This window comes from Xenopus laevis, chromosome 2L (genome assembly GCF_017654675.1).
Source record: "Xenopus laevis strain J_2021 chromosome 2L, Xenopus_laevis_v10.1, whole genome shotgun sequence".
In the NCBI taxonomy this organism is placed as follows: Eukaryota; Metazoa; Chordata; class Amphibia; order Anura; family Pipidae; genus Xenopus; species Xenopus laevis.
In genome coordinates this window covers 30,640,264-30,660,121 of record NC_054373.1, presented here as the reverse complement: position 1 = coordinate 30,660,121, position 19,858 = coordinate 30,640,264, and the positions used below count along the sequence as shown (strand labels likewise).

Below are 19,858 nucleotides of genomic sequence, written 5' to 3'. Positions count from 1 at the left end.
AACTTTTAGTATGTTATAGTTTGCCTTCCTTTTTTCTTTTTCAAATTATTTGCCTTTTTCTTCTGAATCTTTCCAAATGGGGGTCACTGACCCCACCTGAAAAACAAATACTCAGTCAAGCTACAAATGTATAGTTATTGCTAGTTATAGCTAGTTCATGCTAGTTCTGCGGGTAAGAGCAGGTCAGCTCTGTAAGAATCGACAGATTAGCTCTATAGGAGGATGTTTAGGAGGCCAGTTCTTCGGGGAAGAGCAGGCAGGGCAGGATTTACATAGTGGGCGCCCCTAGGCCCGCTGTAGTTCATCGGCCCCATCCCCTCCCTGTTATTCATGCAAATTGTCATCATTGTGACCGGAGCAATGGGTATTGGCGCATGGAAAATTTAAAAAAATGATTATATCTCCTGTGCATCCTCAGTGTTTTTGAACCAATGTGGATGTGGTTGGGCAGCATGCCGCCCCCTAAAATCCTGCCGCCCTAGGCCCGGGCCTAGGTGGTCTTTCCACAAATCCGGGCCTGAGAGCAGGCTAGTTCTGCGGGGATCAGCAGGTTGCTTCTGCGGGGAAGAGCAGGCTAGTGCTGTGCGGGGGAAGAGCAGGCTAGTTATGCGGGGATCAGCAGACTAGTCATGTTAGAATCAGCAGATTAGCTCTATAGGAGGATGTGCAGGAGGCATAATATCCGCACATTACTTGTCCCAAAAATCAAAACATAAACATCCCCCTTTTTATTCTCTTCGTCTCTTGGTCCAGCCATTATCTCACTTAACCCTTCCAATGTTCCCTAAGGCATTTAGAGAGCTGTAATGCCAGCTGGAAATCCAGTCTGAATAACTCACTAAATCATTAGAACAAAGCTTATCCTAGATTTGGCATGTGCCTAACCCCCCCCCTCCCTTTCATGAAAAAGGCATATGCTTCACTTTTAAAGAGTTATGTTTATCTAATTGCACCTCATTCTAATGCACAATATAACAGCAGGAGAACACCGCGATGAGATCCCAACTGAAACTTTGCCTATGATATAGCTACAAAGGTGGGGTATTTAACTGAAGTGCTGCCCTGATGATTTTGGAATAATGTGTAGTAACCAGTCTACTAACCGGTTTTGGTATATAAATGTATATGATCATTTATCTGGAAATATTTTTTTCTAAAGAACTTGAATGGCCCCTTTGTGCTGCATAGTGTTCAGGTAAGAGGAGAGAGTGCTAGCCAAGCATTACAGAGAGTAGCTTCTGACTCGCAGCCACTGTTCAGCTGAATTGCACTTACTGAAGCTTGCGAGTTGCGCATGCAATAATTCCCAATTCAATATGTTGCAAGCATCCCTTTGAAGTCTCCCTGTATGCGGAATCTTAGCCATTTGCTCCCACAGGACAGGCCCAGGAGAATTCCGATGAAATGTGAGTGGATAATTGGATGCTGGACATTTTCATCACATAACTTCACAGGAGTAGTAGGACTTTTGAATTTTGTTTGATAGCAGAGTAAATATGGCAGTGCCTTTAATCTAATTACCTTCTACAGAGGAACATCTATAAATCAAAAAACAAGATCTGCTCTGGATTCCTCTTGGGTACTGGGGCAAAACCATCTTTCCTGTAATGAAAAACATAGATCATGCTGCATTTCGGTGAAATACGAGAGCAATGTTCAGAATAGTAAGGTTATACCAGCCTCATTGGTTTAATTTTCAGATGTAAACTGATGTCCACATGCTTTTGATCATGAATTGTCCAACTTAAAGCCCCCAAACCACTGTTAAATCACAGCTATCGAGGTGGAAATGGAAGTTTAAGTCTATTAGGAGGGCCCAGGTTGTTATCCCTAATATACAGTAGTTACAGGGAGATAGGAGTGATGTCAATATGACCAGCACCACCTGATGATGTCACTCATTGGTCCCTTATATTCTGGGCACCTGCACAAGCTGCACCTAGAAATTAAGAGAAGAGCAATATCATGATGGGCCATAAGAAGGACATTGTGATGTGAGTAGCAGTAGGCTTCAGGACAGGGTGGAGATGAGTAAGCAAGGCGTTGTGTTAATTGAGACATGACCTAAGGGATTGAATGAGTGTGCAACTATAATGATATCTCTGTGTTTTCCTGTTATTGGGTGACTGCTTGGATAGGGAGTTCTGTCAATTCTGATTGACAGAGCCGTCACGTCAAGAGAATGTGAAAAACAAACAGATGTAGGAAACAGGAGGCTTGAGGTTGCAGCTATAGCATTGATTTACTATAATGACTTTAACAGGTACAAGAGTGATCACTGAGCATGGAATGGTTTCATGGAAAACATGCCCTATATATTGCTGATGTAAAAAGAGTGAGGGCATATTGGATATATTTTTTTTTTAAAAAAGGACATTTGTGTTTTTTGGAGACTTTAATCACATTCTTGGACCTGCTCCCAAATGAAGCTCTTCTTAGATCTGCCATTATTAAAATCAAACCAAACTCCTGTTCGATGATTGAACATCTACGTAAAGATATTCATGTGCGTATGGTTATCTGATTGTAGATCTTTTCTCATACAGTCGCACACTGAGCACTAGCTGGAGGGCAGTCTCCTTTCTGATAACCCATCACTGCTTGTTTACATGGATGACATTTTTCCATTCCCAGACTGAGCATCAAAGTTCTCTAAAGATTATCTGTGGTTTATAAGTCTGAGAAAAACATCAATGGAAAGATGGCTTAGGAGGATACAGCAAGAATATAATACAAATTGTGCTTAACAGTATATAGGATATTCCCACGATGTTCACCTCCTTCATGCCGACTGCCAATATGTAGATTCTGGCAAATGCCACCAGGGCTCTGTAAGATTCCACAGAGACAGGGCCAACATCAGTGGGAAAGAGGGGCAACAGTCCCAGGACAAGTCAAATTTTGTCCAGCTAACCTGGTAACACAATGTCACGCAAATTGTGGGGCTTACATTAAATCATCATTTATAGACAAATACAAGAAGTCCTCTGCACTCAACGCATTATCAATATATTTAAGACATTGAGACATTTTGTGCATACAGCTACTAAAAAATGCCTTACCCTTTAAACAAAAAACAGAGATTGTTTGTCCATATATTGCAATATATTTAAGCTGGCCAACTACATCAAAGTCATCCCATATCTGGCCAGTCCTACGCTCAATTTTCATCTGATTCATTAAGAATTCTATTGCTTCGTTATACATTTTACACAGGGACTTGGTTGCCCTTTTATTAGTCACCAGTGGGATCACCTGACAATAGCTGGGAAGGGTGGGAGCCAGTGCCGGATTTATTTGCTGGCCGTCCCTAGGCCGCAAGGTCCAACCAGGCAGCCACGCGGTCCTAGCGCCCGCCTACACTTCCCCTTCCCAGCGCGCCGGCGAAAAAGGGCCAGCGCAGCTGGTGTAATTGAATGGGGACGCACACGTCCCCATAATGCGGCTGGGCGGCATGCCGCCCCTATTTTTTGCCGCCCTAGGCCCGGGCCTATGTGGCCTCGCCACAAATCCGGGCCTGGTGGGAGCTACAACATGGAGCTGGCCACTGCTCCTGTATAAATATAAACAAACAAGGGAAAGTTGTGCACACCACTAATTTGAAAACATAATTTATGTAACTTACACAAAATCGAACTTTACTTACATAGTAGTTTATGTAACTTGCATAGAAACTTCCGTAACTTACATATTAGTAATGACAATGCAGAGCAGCATGACCGGGGCAGGCAGGTATGTAGGGGTTAAACTTAGGATAAACCCCACTGACCCCCAAAACCTAGTGCAAATTCCACTGACCCCCAATGAACGGACTTTTTAGCACATTAATTGCACTATTTATATGAACTACTTATAATTAGGGATGCACCAAATCCAGGATTCTGCCTTTTTCAGCAGGATTCGGTTTCAGCCCGAATACAAAAAAACGCCAATACCTTAGTATGCTGCAATAGGGGTGATCCCAATGTATTCCATGGTGCTACCAGACACTGCAGTTACAATCACTTCACTTCAGCCCGGCCAAACCGAAATCCGAATCCTAATTTGCATATGCAAATTAGGGTTGGAGAGGGAATCGCATGACTTTCTGTCAAAAAACAAGCAAGTAAAAAATGTTTCCCCCTTCCCATCCCTAATTTGCATATGCCGAATTTTTCGCCAATGATTCGGGGGTTCGGCCGAATCCAAAATAGTGGATTCTGTGCATCCCTACTTATAATAGAATAACAACCTGCATCTCCTACATGGGCTTTTCAACCGTGGAATGACTGGTTACTGGGCCTCAAGGCAAGATCATTGGGTCCCTAAACTTTGGAAACAAGACATTTGCAATAACAAATAATGGAGCTGCTTATCCGTCAAATTCCTGCTGGTTTCCCAGAAGTTGCAGGGTCTGGGTCCTCTATAGTTACACCCCTGCGTTTTAGTAAAATGATTTGTGAGTTTACACTATAGTAGCACATCCATATCCATCGGGTTCAAACTTTTTATCCCCAGCAAAATCTATTTAATTCCCAGTAGATTTTTTGTGTACAAGCGACTGGGACATAAACAATTAACTTGTATGGGGCCCCAAGATTTCCGATGGTTGCCCTGCTTAGACAGTCGCTATTTATTGGACCTCTGGGGGCTGTTTGAGCCTCTGTTTACTTTGAAGCTTCAGTGTGGACCAGCCTTGTATCACACCAAGAAGGGTTTGCACATCAAACTTATACAAATACTGACAGAAGCAAGAATTACCCAATTAAATGAATATTCACCAGAAGTGGAACCTTAGCTGGTCTCTATTTACTGCATTTCAGCAGGTACATTTTGTGAAGAAAATTATTTATTTATTATTATTTTTATGTAGAAAATCCGATGAAACAGGAAATGAGCGTATGCCGTTCCCAAGGGTTATAAATAGATAAGGACATGTTTGGTAGGCACTATTGAAATGGAAAACTCTGGAAGCAGAGCCCATGTTTATTCCAAACCCAAAAGGATATAATTAGCTTTCACTATTTTAATGCTTGAGAAAGTCCCTCACTTTGGTATTAGGTACAAGAAAAAGTCTGGTGGGATAATGACTGGCTGTACCTATGGGCATTCTGAATAGAATATTTCTAGGCTTGTCTTTGGGGATGCATCCATGCTAAATCCACGTGCTGCAATCAATAAAGCTCACTGTCCTCTGCGTTCTGCACTTACAGACACAAATAGGGCGAACAGGACTTATGTAAAACTGTATTACAAAGAGGCTTGTGTATAACGAAATCATTATAACATGATTTTCATTTTTCGCAAAAACTCTTCATATAGACTTGAACAAAATCCCAAAAATGGCAACAAACCCTTGTGTTCTCTTTATCCATGTATAAAACTCAAACACAGGCCTTTGTGTTGTTAGTGTACAAATAATACACAACAACTGCTCTCTTGATTTAGATGATATTGTAGTCAGGCTGTGAAATCTAGAGCTGCCGCGCAAGTAGTCACTGCATTTATTGTGTACACTATACAAAGCCAATCTTAATGCATTATATCTCTCTTTTTGTAGTTGGATCCTCAGGGGGTACAAAGTAAGAACTGGCATGATGACGTCATTGAGATGAATGGGGTAAGTGAAATCCCAATCAACCTATAAGGTGGCAGTTATGGACCAACCATGGTCCTTCCTCTGATGTGAAGCATACAAATAACATCTGGAGGTGGATGTGGGAGTTAAAACAGCCAACCTGTGGCCCTCCAGGTACTGTTATATACCTGAAGGGCCACACGTTGGCTGTTGCTGTGTTTACTGTATTAGTAGTGGTAGGGGATATTACACCCATTACTTTTTGGGGTTACTATGCATCAAAACATGAATTCTATTATAATACCATCAGAATATTACTGTTAGATTATTATTGCTGGGATGTCTGGATTGTCATTTTGTATAAGGAATAATGCACCCCCGAATGTAAACTATAAGGACATTAGAAGTCATTGATGTGTTCCATAGCCATATAAAAGGCACAAGGCTGATGGCTGAATGGTTTTACACAAGTCATGGAACTATGAGTTGACTTTTAATAGGCTAATATTTTAAAATTGGGGCAAAAAATTTTTTTATATACATTTGAGTGAGTTGTGTGACTCAATTTACACAACTTAATACCAGTTATAAGGATATATTTTATTAGCTAGTCATGGGGCCATGTGTAACCTGTAAAAGTTATCCCTATAAAGTGTTCTTTTGCCAATATTATATCAATGCAGTTCTATGGAAAGCTTGATTCTAGCGAAAAGAAGTAACCGGATCTGCGCACACGCAATTTTTTAGCAGTCGAGGAACATCCCCTTTTATTGTGCCACAACAAGATCAACGTTTTAGGGGGGGGGGGGTTAACCCACCCTTCATTAGCTTGCTTCTAGTGGCCATTCATTTTTCAGATGCTTGGTGCCATTAAATAGGTAGTTTCCCTTTAAGTAACCTTTTAGTATATAGAATGCCCTGTATTTAGCATCTTTTCAACAGGTCTTTTTTTTTTTTCAATTGTTTTTTTTTAAATTGTTTGCCTTCCTCTTCTGCCTCTTTCCAATGCACAAATATAAAATGCTGATTGATGGGGGGGGGTCAGTACAAAGATGTTTGGTGAGGCTACAATTGTATTGTTATTGGACCCTCTTCTAATCATCTTCTACTTTCTCATTTACTGCCTGGTTGCTATGGTAAATTGAACCCTAGCAACCAGGTAGCTGCTAAAACTCCAAACCTTTGACGCTACTGAACAAAACGGTGACTTAATTTAACCAGCCAAAACACCTGTGAGTATGCCGATTCAACCAGAATGTTTAATGTTCAGGTTAAATGACGATAGCTTAAAAGCTGTTGCCGGTTCCCAAAGACTCCACTATTCGCTCAAATATCTCCTCTTTTCTGCATAAATAAATTACTTCACTCTCTTAGCAGAGACATTTATTTCCCAACAGATTATTTCAGGACACTGACAAGAGATTCATCACATCTGTTACACGATTATAATTGGAGATACCTCAAAGCAAAGGGGAGATCACAAATAATTCAATGATAAAAGAGACTATACCATTTGGAAATGCCAGGGAATAAAGAATCCTTATCATTATGTGTGTTTTTGAGCATAAATATTCATTATCATTTTTAAAAGAAAGGAAGGTAGTTGTTAAAGGGACAGTATACTCACTGTGTATGGGTGTAAGCTGGCCATACATTTAAAAATCTGCTTCTTTGGCACGGTCCCCAAACAAGTGGCTTTGGCTCACATAGAGGAAGGACTTTATTTTTTAAATCAAGGGAATCATCTTGTTGACTAGCTGCTTCCAAGAGGAGGCGGTGGTTAGGGGTACTCCAATCCAATGCATAGTAATATTTTTATTGGCATTAAAGCTGACCATACACAGGCAGATTTAAAGGGGAAGTAAAGTCTAAAATAGAATAAGGCTAGAAATGCTGTATTTTGTATACTAAACATAAACTTATTGCACCACAAGCCTTTATCAAACATATGTTTGGCCACATGGGGTCACCATCTTGTAACACTGTTAAACATCTTGGCACGACCAAGACTGTGCACATGCTCAGTGTGGTGTGCTTAGGGATGGTCATAAATTATGAAAACAGCACAAGTCAAATAATAGCTGCCAGGAGACAATACAGCAAGAATAGGCAAGACTGCACTGGTTCCTGGATTTTATAGTTTTTGTATTATTTAATACAAACTTTCTCCAACTTTGCAGAACCAGTGGCTGCAGCAAAATACTCCTAGTTGGAAACAGTAAAGGGAATGTAAAAGCAAAAATAAAATCCAATACAAATCTCTATACAGTCGCCGACTGCTCTACAGGGAAACAAACAAAGCTGCTTGAGTTCTGCATGGCTGGGAAGTAAGGCGGTGCACCCCCTGCTGTTCATAAGTATGATTGTTTCCCTGCTCAGCAGTTAGGGACCATCTGACAATTCCTATCCACAGCAGTAAATGAAGGGAGAATTTCATTGCATACAGTCAGGTTTCTTATAAAAACAGTACACATTTTTTAATTAAAGTATATTGGAGATAGGTTTCTTTTTCATTAAAGAAAGTAAAAATTGGATTTTATTTTTTTGCCTTTACATGCCCTTTCAGCTGCTGATATAATCCCTTAAAGAGGTTGTTTACCTTTGAGTTAACTTTAAGTATGATGTAGAGAGTGATTATTCTGAGATTGGTTTTCATTACCTTAATAACCACCTTAAGGTAAACTCAGTATTTGTTATATTGGAAGGCAGGACCAAATCATGTGGAAGAGATATTCTCCTTCCATATTACATCTGGGGCACAAGTCATTAATATGTGATCTTTAGTTTAAATATCTCATCTCATCTAAAATGTTTCTTTTTTGTCATCATTAGTGTTTTAGAAATGTTCAACTGTAATGGTGTTACATGAAGGTGACTTCTTTGTCCTCTCCTTCCTTAATTTCTGTCTTTTGTGTTCTATTCGCAGATTAAAGTGGAGTTTTCCATGAAATTTAGCAGTCGAGACATGAGCTTGAAAAGGACACCTTCCAAAAAACAGACGGGCGTATTTGGGGTTAAAATAAGTGTCGTAACTAAGTAAGTGAAGCTTCTGGTTTGTGGAGAGCTCATTAAATCCTACATGTCACTCTACTGGGTCTTGCACCAATTAGTGTCACTGTCACAATCCTCAGCTCTTTTTTTCCCTCTCACTTCTGAGTATTATTAGTCATTGTCTAATGAGCCAAACCTCTGTCTCTGGCAGGCGAGAGCGTTCCAAGGTGCCATATATAGTACGTCAGTGTATAGAGGAGGTGGAAAAACGTGGAATCGAAGAGGTCGGGATTTACAGAATATCTGGAGTGGCCACTGACATTCAAGCGCTGAAAGCTGCATTTGATGCAAGTAAGTAGGGCGAATTGAAGCAACAATTTGCTGTCCTTTCTCAAGGTCATTACACTGTTCTCTGCAGTTGGGGACGTGGCCCCCTATACCACCAACAAGATCTTGGTGGTATAATAATAAAAAGAGGGGCCACTACTAGCAACTACTGTTGCTAATAGACCTTGCCTGTTCAACCGAGGACCAGCACCACCATTGCAGTAAAATGGATTGCGGTAGATATAACACATTACTTTCTTAAGGTCAAACCTGTCTACTACTCACTTGTGCACTAGAATTTATGAGCCAAGGGGGGCTCTGATCAAATGTCAGACCTAAGAAGGGATTAAGCTGAAAAAATCAGAAAACTGTTGCTCTAGGTAGAGCAGATTAGACGTTCCCTTTTGATCAATAAAAGCCGTTATTATTGTATACAAAAATATTTGTCACAACAGAATGATAGTAAGCCCCTTCAATCAAAACGTATAAAGTTTGAACATTCTGTTAGCCTCTGATTTTGTTGAACTGGATGTAGAGTGACGCACGTGGGGTAAATAGCAAGCTTATATATTGTCAGATGCCAAGAAGGTGGATCTTCTTTATCAGAGGTCCCCAACCCTTTTTACCATTGAGCAACATTCAGTTGTAAAAGGAGTTATGGAGCAACACAAGCATGAAAAAAGTCCCTGGGGATGCCAAATAAGTGGCCTTTTGGTAGTTTCTATATGGACTGGCAGACTACAGGAGGCTCTGTTTGGCAGTACACCTGGTTTTTATACAAAAACTTGCCTCCAAGCCAAGAATTCAAAAATATGCACTTGCTCTGAGGCCACTGAGAGCAACATCCAAGGGGTGGGTGAGCAACATGTTACCCACAAACCAATGGTTGGGGATCACTTTTCTATGTCATTATGTACCTTATTCTGTTCCTCACTTTTATCTAGACAGCAAAGACATCCTGATGATGCTGAGCGACATGGACATTAATGCAATTGCTGGAACATTAAAACTGTACTTCCGTGAGCTGCCAGAGCCTCTCCTTACAGACCGTCTGTACCTTGCTTTCATGGAAGGGATAGGTAAGTCTATACGTCTGTTTACGTGATCTTAACTGTAAACCTTTCTGTTTCCTCAATAGCTTGCGTGTGTAATTGCAATGTGTCAGAATTGTGCAAGCTCAGCTGCCACTTTTGAGTGTACATTGAGTAAGTTCTGCTAGTCGTTGTAGAGTGCCAATAAGCCAGGATATGAGTGAAATGCTAATAATGGAAATCAGTGTGCTTTTGGCGCACACACGTGCAAACCATTTTCTCAATACTTTGTAGGTGAGAATTGCTCTCTTGTGCCCAGAAATTCTAATTAAACCATAGAATAAAATTACTTTTCCTAGTATTTTAGTCTGGCTTATTGCTACTATTTGCCATTACCTTATGTATTATGTATCAGGTCATCTAAGGAAATCATTTATTTCATGTACAGTGAAACCTCATTTTTTTGTGGCCCCTCCTATATATTATGCATAATGCATTTCCATGTTTTTACATCTTCTCACATTTTACACCATTTTTTTCTGGTCTCCTGAAAAATATAAAATAGGGTTACTACTTTAATTAGCTCATAGTACAAGTTGATCCAGGGACTGGTTCTGGATATATTTATGTTGAGATGTATAGAAACCTTACATGATATAATTAAACAGATTTATTCATATGGATAAGGGCTGGAACACTTTTCAGGCAATTAAAATGTCAGATGGGGAACAGGTTCTTACAGCTAGTGTTTGTAGAAGACCTAGTGGCCTGTATTTACTATCTGCTAAAGCAAAGATGTCTTCAGGCTGATTGTGTGATACCTTCACTTTCTCATTTTCTGTATTTCCCTGGTTACAGCTCTATCCGATCCTGCTGCCAAGGAGAACTGTATGATGCACCTACTACGCTCTCTCCCAGACCCTAACCTGATTACCTTCCTTTTCCTGCTTCACCACTTGAAAAAGTAGGTATTTCTGAGAAATAGTTTTATTTGATGTTGCACAATTAAAATTACATGTTGAGTTAAAAAGGGAGGACTGATTGTCAGTGTGCATTGAATATATTGGAGCAGTTGCCTTTTGCCTGTCTGGAGTATGTCCCAGTTTTTTATTCTTGCAGCCTTTTTAATATATCATCAGAGAATAAATCACTAGACATGTTTACTGTTACCTTTACAAAATCCCCGGCAAGTCCTGCAAAATCCAATCACATGTTCTAGTATGGTGACCAGCCGCTTAATCCCAGTATCATAGGGCCTGATTTAAACCATGTTACTTTATTTTCCACATTTTTGTGGATTCTGCACTAATTATTGTGAGGGCAGTGCATTTACATGGAGCCTGAAAGTCAGGACCAGACAAGTGCTAAGTGTTGTCTGTGACCTGTATAACTATGCAAAAATAAAAAAATTGTGTCTTCTGAAAATCTATGGAAACCTATATATACAGTATATCAAGTAGGAAAGTCACAATTTAAGGTTCTATTTCGTTTTTAAATTTCACATATGGGAAAAACTGATGTCATGTGGCCTAAGTAAGCCTATTTTATACAAGCAGAGGGGTTGACTAATATATACATATATATATATAATATCAAAACAGGGGGGTTGTGGGAGCACTCTAAAGGCTTTAAAGTATATATATAAGTATAATAAATGCTATTGCATATGTACCCAAAACAGGGGTTATTTTGTTACAAAGTTATGATCATAAAATTGATAAGCCACCATACCACGTCAAGGTAAACCCCGAATGGCGGTCCCTAACTTGTTTTATATTTTATGTGCATTTTAGCATTACCTGTAATCAATGTCCGTTGAACGCTGTTTTTTCACTGTGGGCAAAATCCTCCCCAGCCAGCAATCAGGCTTTTAAAGGAGAGATATTCCCAAAACAAAATAACCCCTGTTTTGGGTACATATGCAATAGCATTTATTATACTTATATATATATACTTTAAAGCCTTTAGAGTGCTCCCACAACCCCCCTGTTTTGATATCATATATATATATATATATATATATATATATATATATATGTATATGTGGCTGGGCTTGCAAATGTCTTTGAACACAGCCTTTGTGCCAGATGATATAAACCAGTCCTTATGGTGACAATCCTTATCAAATCATCCCTGTTCCATTTGCTTCAGTATATCTGAGGATTTAATTTTACTTTTACCCATCACCCCAGCTTCCTGGTGCCCCAAAACTCGACATAGACTGTGGTTTTTGTGGGAGACCTTTGCTGACTGGTGATCAAAGGTTACCTCTTGGCAAATACCAGGGACTAAGCTGGGCCTATCAGGGCCTCACTGCCTGTCAAGAGCAATCAGCCTCAGCATGAGAATCATCACTGTCAACCTTGTGCTCCAGAGGAGATTTCCAGGATTGATCAGCACACCAGGCTTCTGACCAGATGAAGGACATTGCTCGTGATTTGGAAATCCTCCTGTATTAACCTCCTGCTCCAGACCAGAGAATATCAGCTGTGCCCGTTCACAGAAGCAGGGATGATACAGTGGAACATTATAAGAGAAGATGCCATCTCCAGATAGACAGAGTATGAGCTGTCTAAAGTAAAGAATGCACTTTTATGGGAGATGCTGATCATATTTAAGAAAAAAACATTTGAAAATCTCTATTGACGTGTTCTCCAACCTGCACATTTGCAGCCAGCACGAGTAGCAGCCAAGACACTGGCAGAAGCAAGTGTTCTACATAGCTGAGTGATGAGAGAACAATCTCAGAGGCAATGTGGAAGCTGAAAAACAAGCAACAAGTTCCATCTGAATGTGCATTTCTAAGCTCGAAAAAGCAGGGTCGTTCAGTCTGAAACCACATATCAAGCATAGTAATGTTTCTCCAAACGACAGCTCTAGAAAATCACAAAATATTGTTTTTAATATTATTAAACCAAGTCCCATCATATATCACAGTGCTGCACAGCAGTGAAACAATGTAAACACTTATACATTGCAGTACATATACATTTCAGTACAGTATGAGAAGTATCATGTTCCCTAAGGTTAGTGCCAGATAAGCCATTTTGACTTTAATCATGATGGGAAACCATTACTTACTTACACACATACATGATGTACCCAATATGATTTTACACACAGATTCAGCTAACACAGTTGCCTGGATCGTCTGTTTGTGACTTCACTAGAAAGAATTTAGTGTCAGAAAGCCTGGCACAATCCAAAACGTTTATCCCTCTGCCCACCAACAGGCCCTTTGCAGCAGTGTAGCATCACTTTGCCTAAAATAATACAGGAAACCTTACTGCCATAGAGTGTTGCTTTAGGTCTGGGCATGAAATTAGTTATATGATGCTATCTTCTCCATTCTCGTGTCTGCAGCTTCATTTCATTAGGTTAAGGCGGTGGTTGTTGGACTTTTTCCGTTCACGTTGCCCTTAGATGTCCGACCATTGGTCAGGGCACCCTTAGCTTTTAACAATGTTACTTGATATAGGTCAGCAGTGGTATAGTAGTTATTCAGCCATAGCTAGAATATCTGGACAAACAAATATGCCAAATCTCTCCCAAGCTGGGCATTCAGGTGTTTTTAGCAGAGCAAATAGGTATACTACCTAAATCTCACCCTACCTGCCCTTCAGGCTGACACCCACTACCACTTATTTACACCTCCGAGATGTACCAGTCCTACATTTTGGCAGCCTCTTGGTAAATAGAAATTCCTGCCATCCAATCCAGCACTGCAGAATGTCCCTGGGCACGTTCTTTACAGTGACATCTCCTGTAGGTTGAATCTAATGAACAAATAGTAATGCTATTTACATAAAATCTGTTTGTAATTACATCTATGTAATTAACCTACTGACTGTGTACTATCGATGTACATAAGTTGAGAAGACATATAGTTACATAGGAATAGAATATTCGTAGTAGGACTGGCACAAACCGGACTTCAATCCAATGCTTGATGCAATTAAAAGTATATTTTATTTAACAAAAGCATCTCGAATGATGTAGCCTTACGCGTTTTGTGCCTTGTGGGCATTTAATGAGCTTATGATTAAGTGCCCACGAGGCACAGGCTTTGATCCAGGAACTAGTCCGACTGCAATCTTGGAGTCAGGAAGGAATTTTTTCCCCCTCTGAGACAAATTGGACAGGCTTCAAATGGGGATTTTTGCCTTCCTCTGGATCAACTATCATAGGCTCATTAAGATGTTTTTTGTTAAATAAAATATACTTTAAATTGCATCAAGCATTGGAGTGAAGCCAGGTTTGTGCCAGTCCTACTACGAATATTCTATTGCATTTATTGCCTCCCAAAAGCTGATGGTCTGGGTCTTGTGCACCTGGACCCCCCCATATATATATTGGTAAGTCAACCCTGCTATATACCACTACCAATACTGGACATTCGTTAGGTTGAAAAAAGACACACGTCCATCAAGTTCAACCTTTTAAGTCTATATATAACCTGCCCAACTGCCAGTTGATCCAGAGGATGGCAAAAACCCCATTTGAAGCCTCTCCAATTTGCCTCAGAGGGGGAAAATTCCTTCCTGACGCCAAGATGGCAATCGGACCAGTCCCTGGATCAAAGACTGTGCCGCTGGCATTTTCTTGCTACAGAGCATACATTATCCTTTGGTAACCAGTCCCTGTTTGTGTGTTTAAACAGTAGTAAACTACAACAAAGACCCAGCCAAGGGACCAAAGAAATATTCCTCAAGATTTCCATAATGCAAGCCGGGGGGAGACGCCAGCCCCCACATCTGCTCCCTTGGAGAGTGACCAGTTCTAAGGGGAAGCATGGCTCGGGGGAGGCATAAGCAGCAGCAGCTGTTTTTCTCATACCAGCATCTTAATTTGTGGGCGGTAAAACTTTAAAGCAAGACATATGGTCTGGTTAAGTACATTGTGGTACATGAAGTTCCCTGGCACAAGCTTCCCACTTTCATATTTGAGGAGCCAACCGCTGCCTCAGTGAGGAGAGCAGGTTCAGTCTTTTTATGCTGCGGGATTAGTAGCCCATAAATAAGCCACATAATATGGCCTGTTCCTTCAGGGGTAAGGGCATTCCAAGTAGCAGCTGACTGAGATTCTTGAATAAGAATCCAACTGTTGCTTTGTCTTCGGGCTCACAGGAATTCCTCTCCCAATAAATATTTCAGATTGTAGTCTGGGCAAAATATCCAGGCATCCTGTGCATCTCCTACAAATCCACCTGCTAGATCATCCGCATATTTAGCAACGGGCGGGCCAGGGATAAGATGAATTGGCCACTTCCCTGTTGTCTCTACTCAAAATAATGAGCAAACTGAAAAATTACGACCTGTATGAAAAAATTTAGCCCACTGTTTGTGTAGCTAATGGTGCTCCGTTGGGCCGAACAATTTGATGGAAGATATGAATATGATATGGAAGTCACCACGACTTATTGTGCATTATAGTTTATTGTACAGAGCAATACAGACTGGTCATAAATTGACAGTGTTATTATTTTTCTAATATTACAGCTTTCTGTTTGTTTATGGTGATCTCATCTTCTTTTTTTTTCCCCACCAGGGTTGCAGAAAATGAACCCATTAACAAAATGTCACTCCATAATTTGGCGACTGTGTTCGGACCCACATTACTGAGGCCCTCGGAAGTAGAGATTAAAGGCCATATGAATCTGGCTTCCGACATCTGGTCTCACGATGTCATGGCACAGGTAAATATACAGCTTGCGAGTGAAAATCTAGAGATCTGGTGCGCTATGTAAACATAGGACATTAAGTTCAGCCCTGGCCATAAGACAGATATAATCATAGGAAAGGACATGTATGATTTTCAGATCATCTGTGGGCCGACAGAATTATCGTGCTGACAGTTTTCGTACCATGTCGATCAGTTGTTTAGCCGATCAGACAGGTTAGAAAAATACTCTTTAGTGTTAGGGGCACTAAAGAGTTTAGTGCCCTCCGTGCAGATTCTGTCCAGCGGAGTTCACGGGCGCCATCTTCTTCTCTTCGGTAATCTACAGAATGAGACCAGCTAAGCGGCTCATGTGCAGTTGCAATTTTCTGTTTCACGACAACTGCGCATGCACCGACAGTTTCCGGAGCACCGGTCTCATTCCGAATGTTACTGAAGCGGCTGAAGATGACGCCCATGAACTCTGCTGGACAGAATCTGCACGGAGGGGAAGGTAAAGAGTTAGGGGCATTTGCCCAGACAGTAGGCTTTTTTTTTTTATTAAGGGTTTGTTTCTCCTTTAAGGCAGGATTCTCCTCTCAATTGTCATTGAGATAAGTTGGGTCAACAAAGTCTCCTGGAACACTCTTCCAGCAAAGTCTATGGGAAAGCCATTATTCCACAGACAAAAGTCTGTTGCCCTGTCTAAAGTAGCATGCTGTGAGAATCAGACTTTTATAGGTTATGGAGTTGCGATTGAGCAGGGAGTGTGCCTGGGACAGAGCCCCATGCTAACATCCCAGTTTGGATCAGCTCCACTCATCCCTTTCTATGTAGTGATCAGCACAGGCCTAGGGCAGTAATAGTTATATGCACCTAATTTCCCTACTGGTAAGTAACTGTGTGGTTTTGATCTCTCTGTAAAGCTTATTATCTCATAAAAAGTCCTGCATATTGTTCTAGCACCCTCCTCTAGGTGTCAGCATTTTGGGTAAATAGCAATACAATATGCTTATATAGACCTCAATGGCAGTTTTTAGTTGGGGTGACAGTTTGCTGTAGGTGACGTAGCACTAAAAATAGCCCAGTAGTATTATCCAGTATATAGCACTATATGGGGCTCAGAGCTTTCACCTTCTAGTTATCTAAAGTAACTAATCCCTTTTATCCTGTTATGTAGGTCCAGGTTCTGCTCTACTACCTGCAGCACCCACCAATCAGCTTTTCTGAATTAAAGCGCAGCACTCTGTACTACTCAACGGATGTGTGAGGCGCACCAGCCCTTCCCAGGAGAAGAAACAGGGCGGCCTTGCTCCCCTATGTAAATTGTGCAAGAGACATTCCAAGGATGGAGATGGAAATATAATGCCGTAAAAAAAAAAAAAATGAATGAGAAACCCCACTCCTCGGGAGCACCCTGCAACCTGCCCATGTGCATTTTTGAATTCTTTTGTACAGAGATAGAAAATGGAAGCGGGTTAAGACTCTGAACCAGCAACTGTGCTCCCCGTGCAACTAGCTGTATTTTGTATATCGGTGTTCAGGCATTATTTTATGTAGAGAAAAAAAGGAGGCAATGGGAGAGCACAGCTGTGGGAGCCTGCGTTTGTCATCCACTTTTTCCTCTGCGTGACGTGTTTGGGATTTTGTTGAAAGCAGCCACATGATCTGGGTCGTAGAAACTGCCATGTTTAGAAGAGACCTCTGCAGGAATCCTCTTATGGGCGTCTTCTGCTCCTTTACTTTTGGAGGACTGTAGAGGCAAAACAAGGAGAAGGGCTCATCATCAACTCTTGCCGACAGAAAGAGAACAGATCCTCCTAGCATGACCTGTCACGGTTCACCTTCGGGAGTCTCATGTAATGCAAGAGGGCCATCCGTCCATATATTTTCTAAATATAAATTGTTTCCTTGACATCTTGTGACTGAAAGTAGTCCCAGTGCTTTCTAATCTTTTTCTTCTGGTGGAAATGTCACACGTGATTAGCTGCTTTGGTGGGGCGGTACATTTTTATTTATCTTCGGGGGCTTGGTGGGATTGACTAGGATCTGAAATTTACACCGTTTGAAAACCAAGCATCTGTAATGGCACCAAATGAATCCCACCCGTTCCACTGAAAAGCCTAGAAGAGACATCCTTATCTCTGAGATCTCCAGCCATTGAAATCTTAACTTATAAAAGAAGAGCAGCAGCTCAAGGCTGGGCATTTTGTTATATCTTTCCTTTGTTTGATTAAATATTTATCTGTAGACTTTCCAAACTGTAGATACAATATCCATGGCCCTGGCTCTTCAGCTGTTAAGCTTTGCAGAATCTTTTATTCCTGTACTATGCCACGCTCTGCTGGCACATCACCTATTTATGGGTTTGGTATCCTGGCGTTGGTGTTTTCCTTGAGTAGGAGAAAATAATAACTGACGTATAATGACACAAACAATATGCGCTATTCTTGTCACCATTCCTTCTGTAAGGGACCAAAATAAGAAACGAGAAGGCTTTTCCGAACATCACTTCTCTTCAGCAGCAAGTCTGCTTTTTATCTCCTTTGCGAGTGTAATGCATTGCCATGTTGTATATGTTTTCAGTTGTAGAAGTAGACAGTGAGAGTACAGGTAAGGCACACTTGGTTGCAGTGTTAGTTGTGATATAGCATGTGCGACTTGTGTGGATACAACTCATGCTTGCTATGGCCGGGCAACCACAGTAACAGGTCTAGAAGTCCCAAGAAAGCATTCACTTTGTCTCAATCAGAGCTCAAACAAACTTTCTCCATCCATTATCTTTGCTTTATCCTCAGTGCAGTGTGACTGGGTAGGTGGCACATTTTAGCTGTTTAAAAATTTCACAAACGGCCATATATTTGGAAGAGTTGTTCAATTGCCCAGTAAACTCAGCAATTCAAATTAAAAATAAAGGGCAACTGTTCTGTTGGCAACCTGGTGCTTTGTTGACTAAGGAAAAACAGCTGCAAAACATCATTTGTGCCTTCAGATTTCCCCCCACACACGGCCATGAAATTGTTTTGGAATGGTCTCTGCCAAAAAGTGTTCTCTCTGCGGCAATAGGCTATAGATACTCATGCCAGGAGGCGGAGGAAGAAGTGGTTGAGACTACAACTGAAAGGATAAGATGGAGACAACTTATGTATAACAAAGGTCATCAGAATAAATGTGCAAAGGGATTTCTAGACACAAGGAACCCAACAACAAGAGGGACCCAAAAAAGATTCATGAGGACTGTTTTACTAAAGGGGGCAAGGTACTATGTTTTTTGCCCACCGTGTACATTGTACCAACCTTTATTATGTGCCCAGCGCTGGCAGATGCAATTCTTTGTGCTTATCATATGGAGCAGGAGCCCTGTATACAACACCTGCTCAATGCATTACATACAGAGCTTCCGTGCATTCCTGAAAGCTTAGCCTTTTGCCCAATATTCCAGCAAATGAACAGCAGGCGCTTTGAACTGAGCAACAGGTAGGTGCACACTATGTGAATGCTGCTCTACAGAGCGTCAGCACTTGCACCTACCCCTGTGTAAATGAGCCCTATAGTTTCTGTTCTTTATGATACTGTGGCCTGGGGAAACCATCACAGAGAATTAGTGCTAAATGTGATATTATCAGAACTATTTGTGCCAACACACACACACGTTGTGTAATGTTTGGAATTAAATTGTTATCTTCCCGCTGTCAAACTGCCTACATTGGCCTTCTGTGGGTTTTGAGGCAAATATGTCTGCCATGATCAATGCATTTTGCCATATGTATCTAAGGTTTTGAAACCATTACATGTATTTACTTGTCCTTTAAGAAAACAATGAGTGGGATATCAGATAGGAAAGAATAACCAAACTAAAAAATGTTTCCCACTGGCATGAGATGGAAGGATTTAGAAAATGGCAGGAGACAACTGTGTATTTCAGAACTGCACTCTAAATCTTAAAGGAAAACTATACCCCCAAAATGAATACTTAAGCAACAGATAGTTTATATCAAATTGAATGACATATTAAAGAATCTTACCAAACTGGAATATATATTTACATAAATATTGCCCTATTACATCTCTTGCCTTGAACCACCATTTCGTGACTCTATCTGTGCTGTCTCAGAGATCACCTGACCAGAAATACTACAACACTAACTGTAACAGGAAGAAGTGAGGAAGCAAAAGGCAGAACTCTGTCTGTTAATTGGCTCATGTGACCTTACATGTGGTTTGTATGTGTACAGTGAATCTTACGATCTCTGGGGGCGGCCCTTATTTTTTAAAATGGCAATTTTCTATTTAT

The 19,858-nt window shown here is 40.8% G+C and overlaps 1 protein-coding gene across 6 annotated transcripts in view; it reads left to right on the top strand.

Annotated features, from left to right (window-relative positions):
* The window catches only part of abr.L (ABR, RhoGEF and GTPase activating protein L homeolog), a 262,424-nt gene extending 243,163 nt beyond the window's left edge, over positions 1–19,261 (top strand). For 5 of the 6 annotated variants that reach the window (XM_018244805.2, XM_041580866.1, XM_018244806.2 and 2 more), the window contains 7 exons: positions 5,540–5,599; positions 8,484–8,593; positions 8,760–8,899; positions 9,820–9,954; positions 10,765–10,870; positions 15,454–15,601; positions 16,745–19,261. In XM_018244805.2, the coding sequence (XP_018100294.1) occupies positions 5,540–5,599; positions 8,484–8,593; positions 8,760–8,899; positions 9,820–9,954; positions 10,765–10,870; positions 15,454–15,601; positions 16,745–16,834 (789 nt within the window). In that variant the 3' untranslated portion in view covers positions 16,835–19,261. 6 annotated transcript variants of the gene reach the window in all.
* The last annotated feature ends 597 nt before the right edge of the window (positions 19,262–19,858 follow it).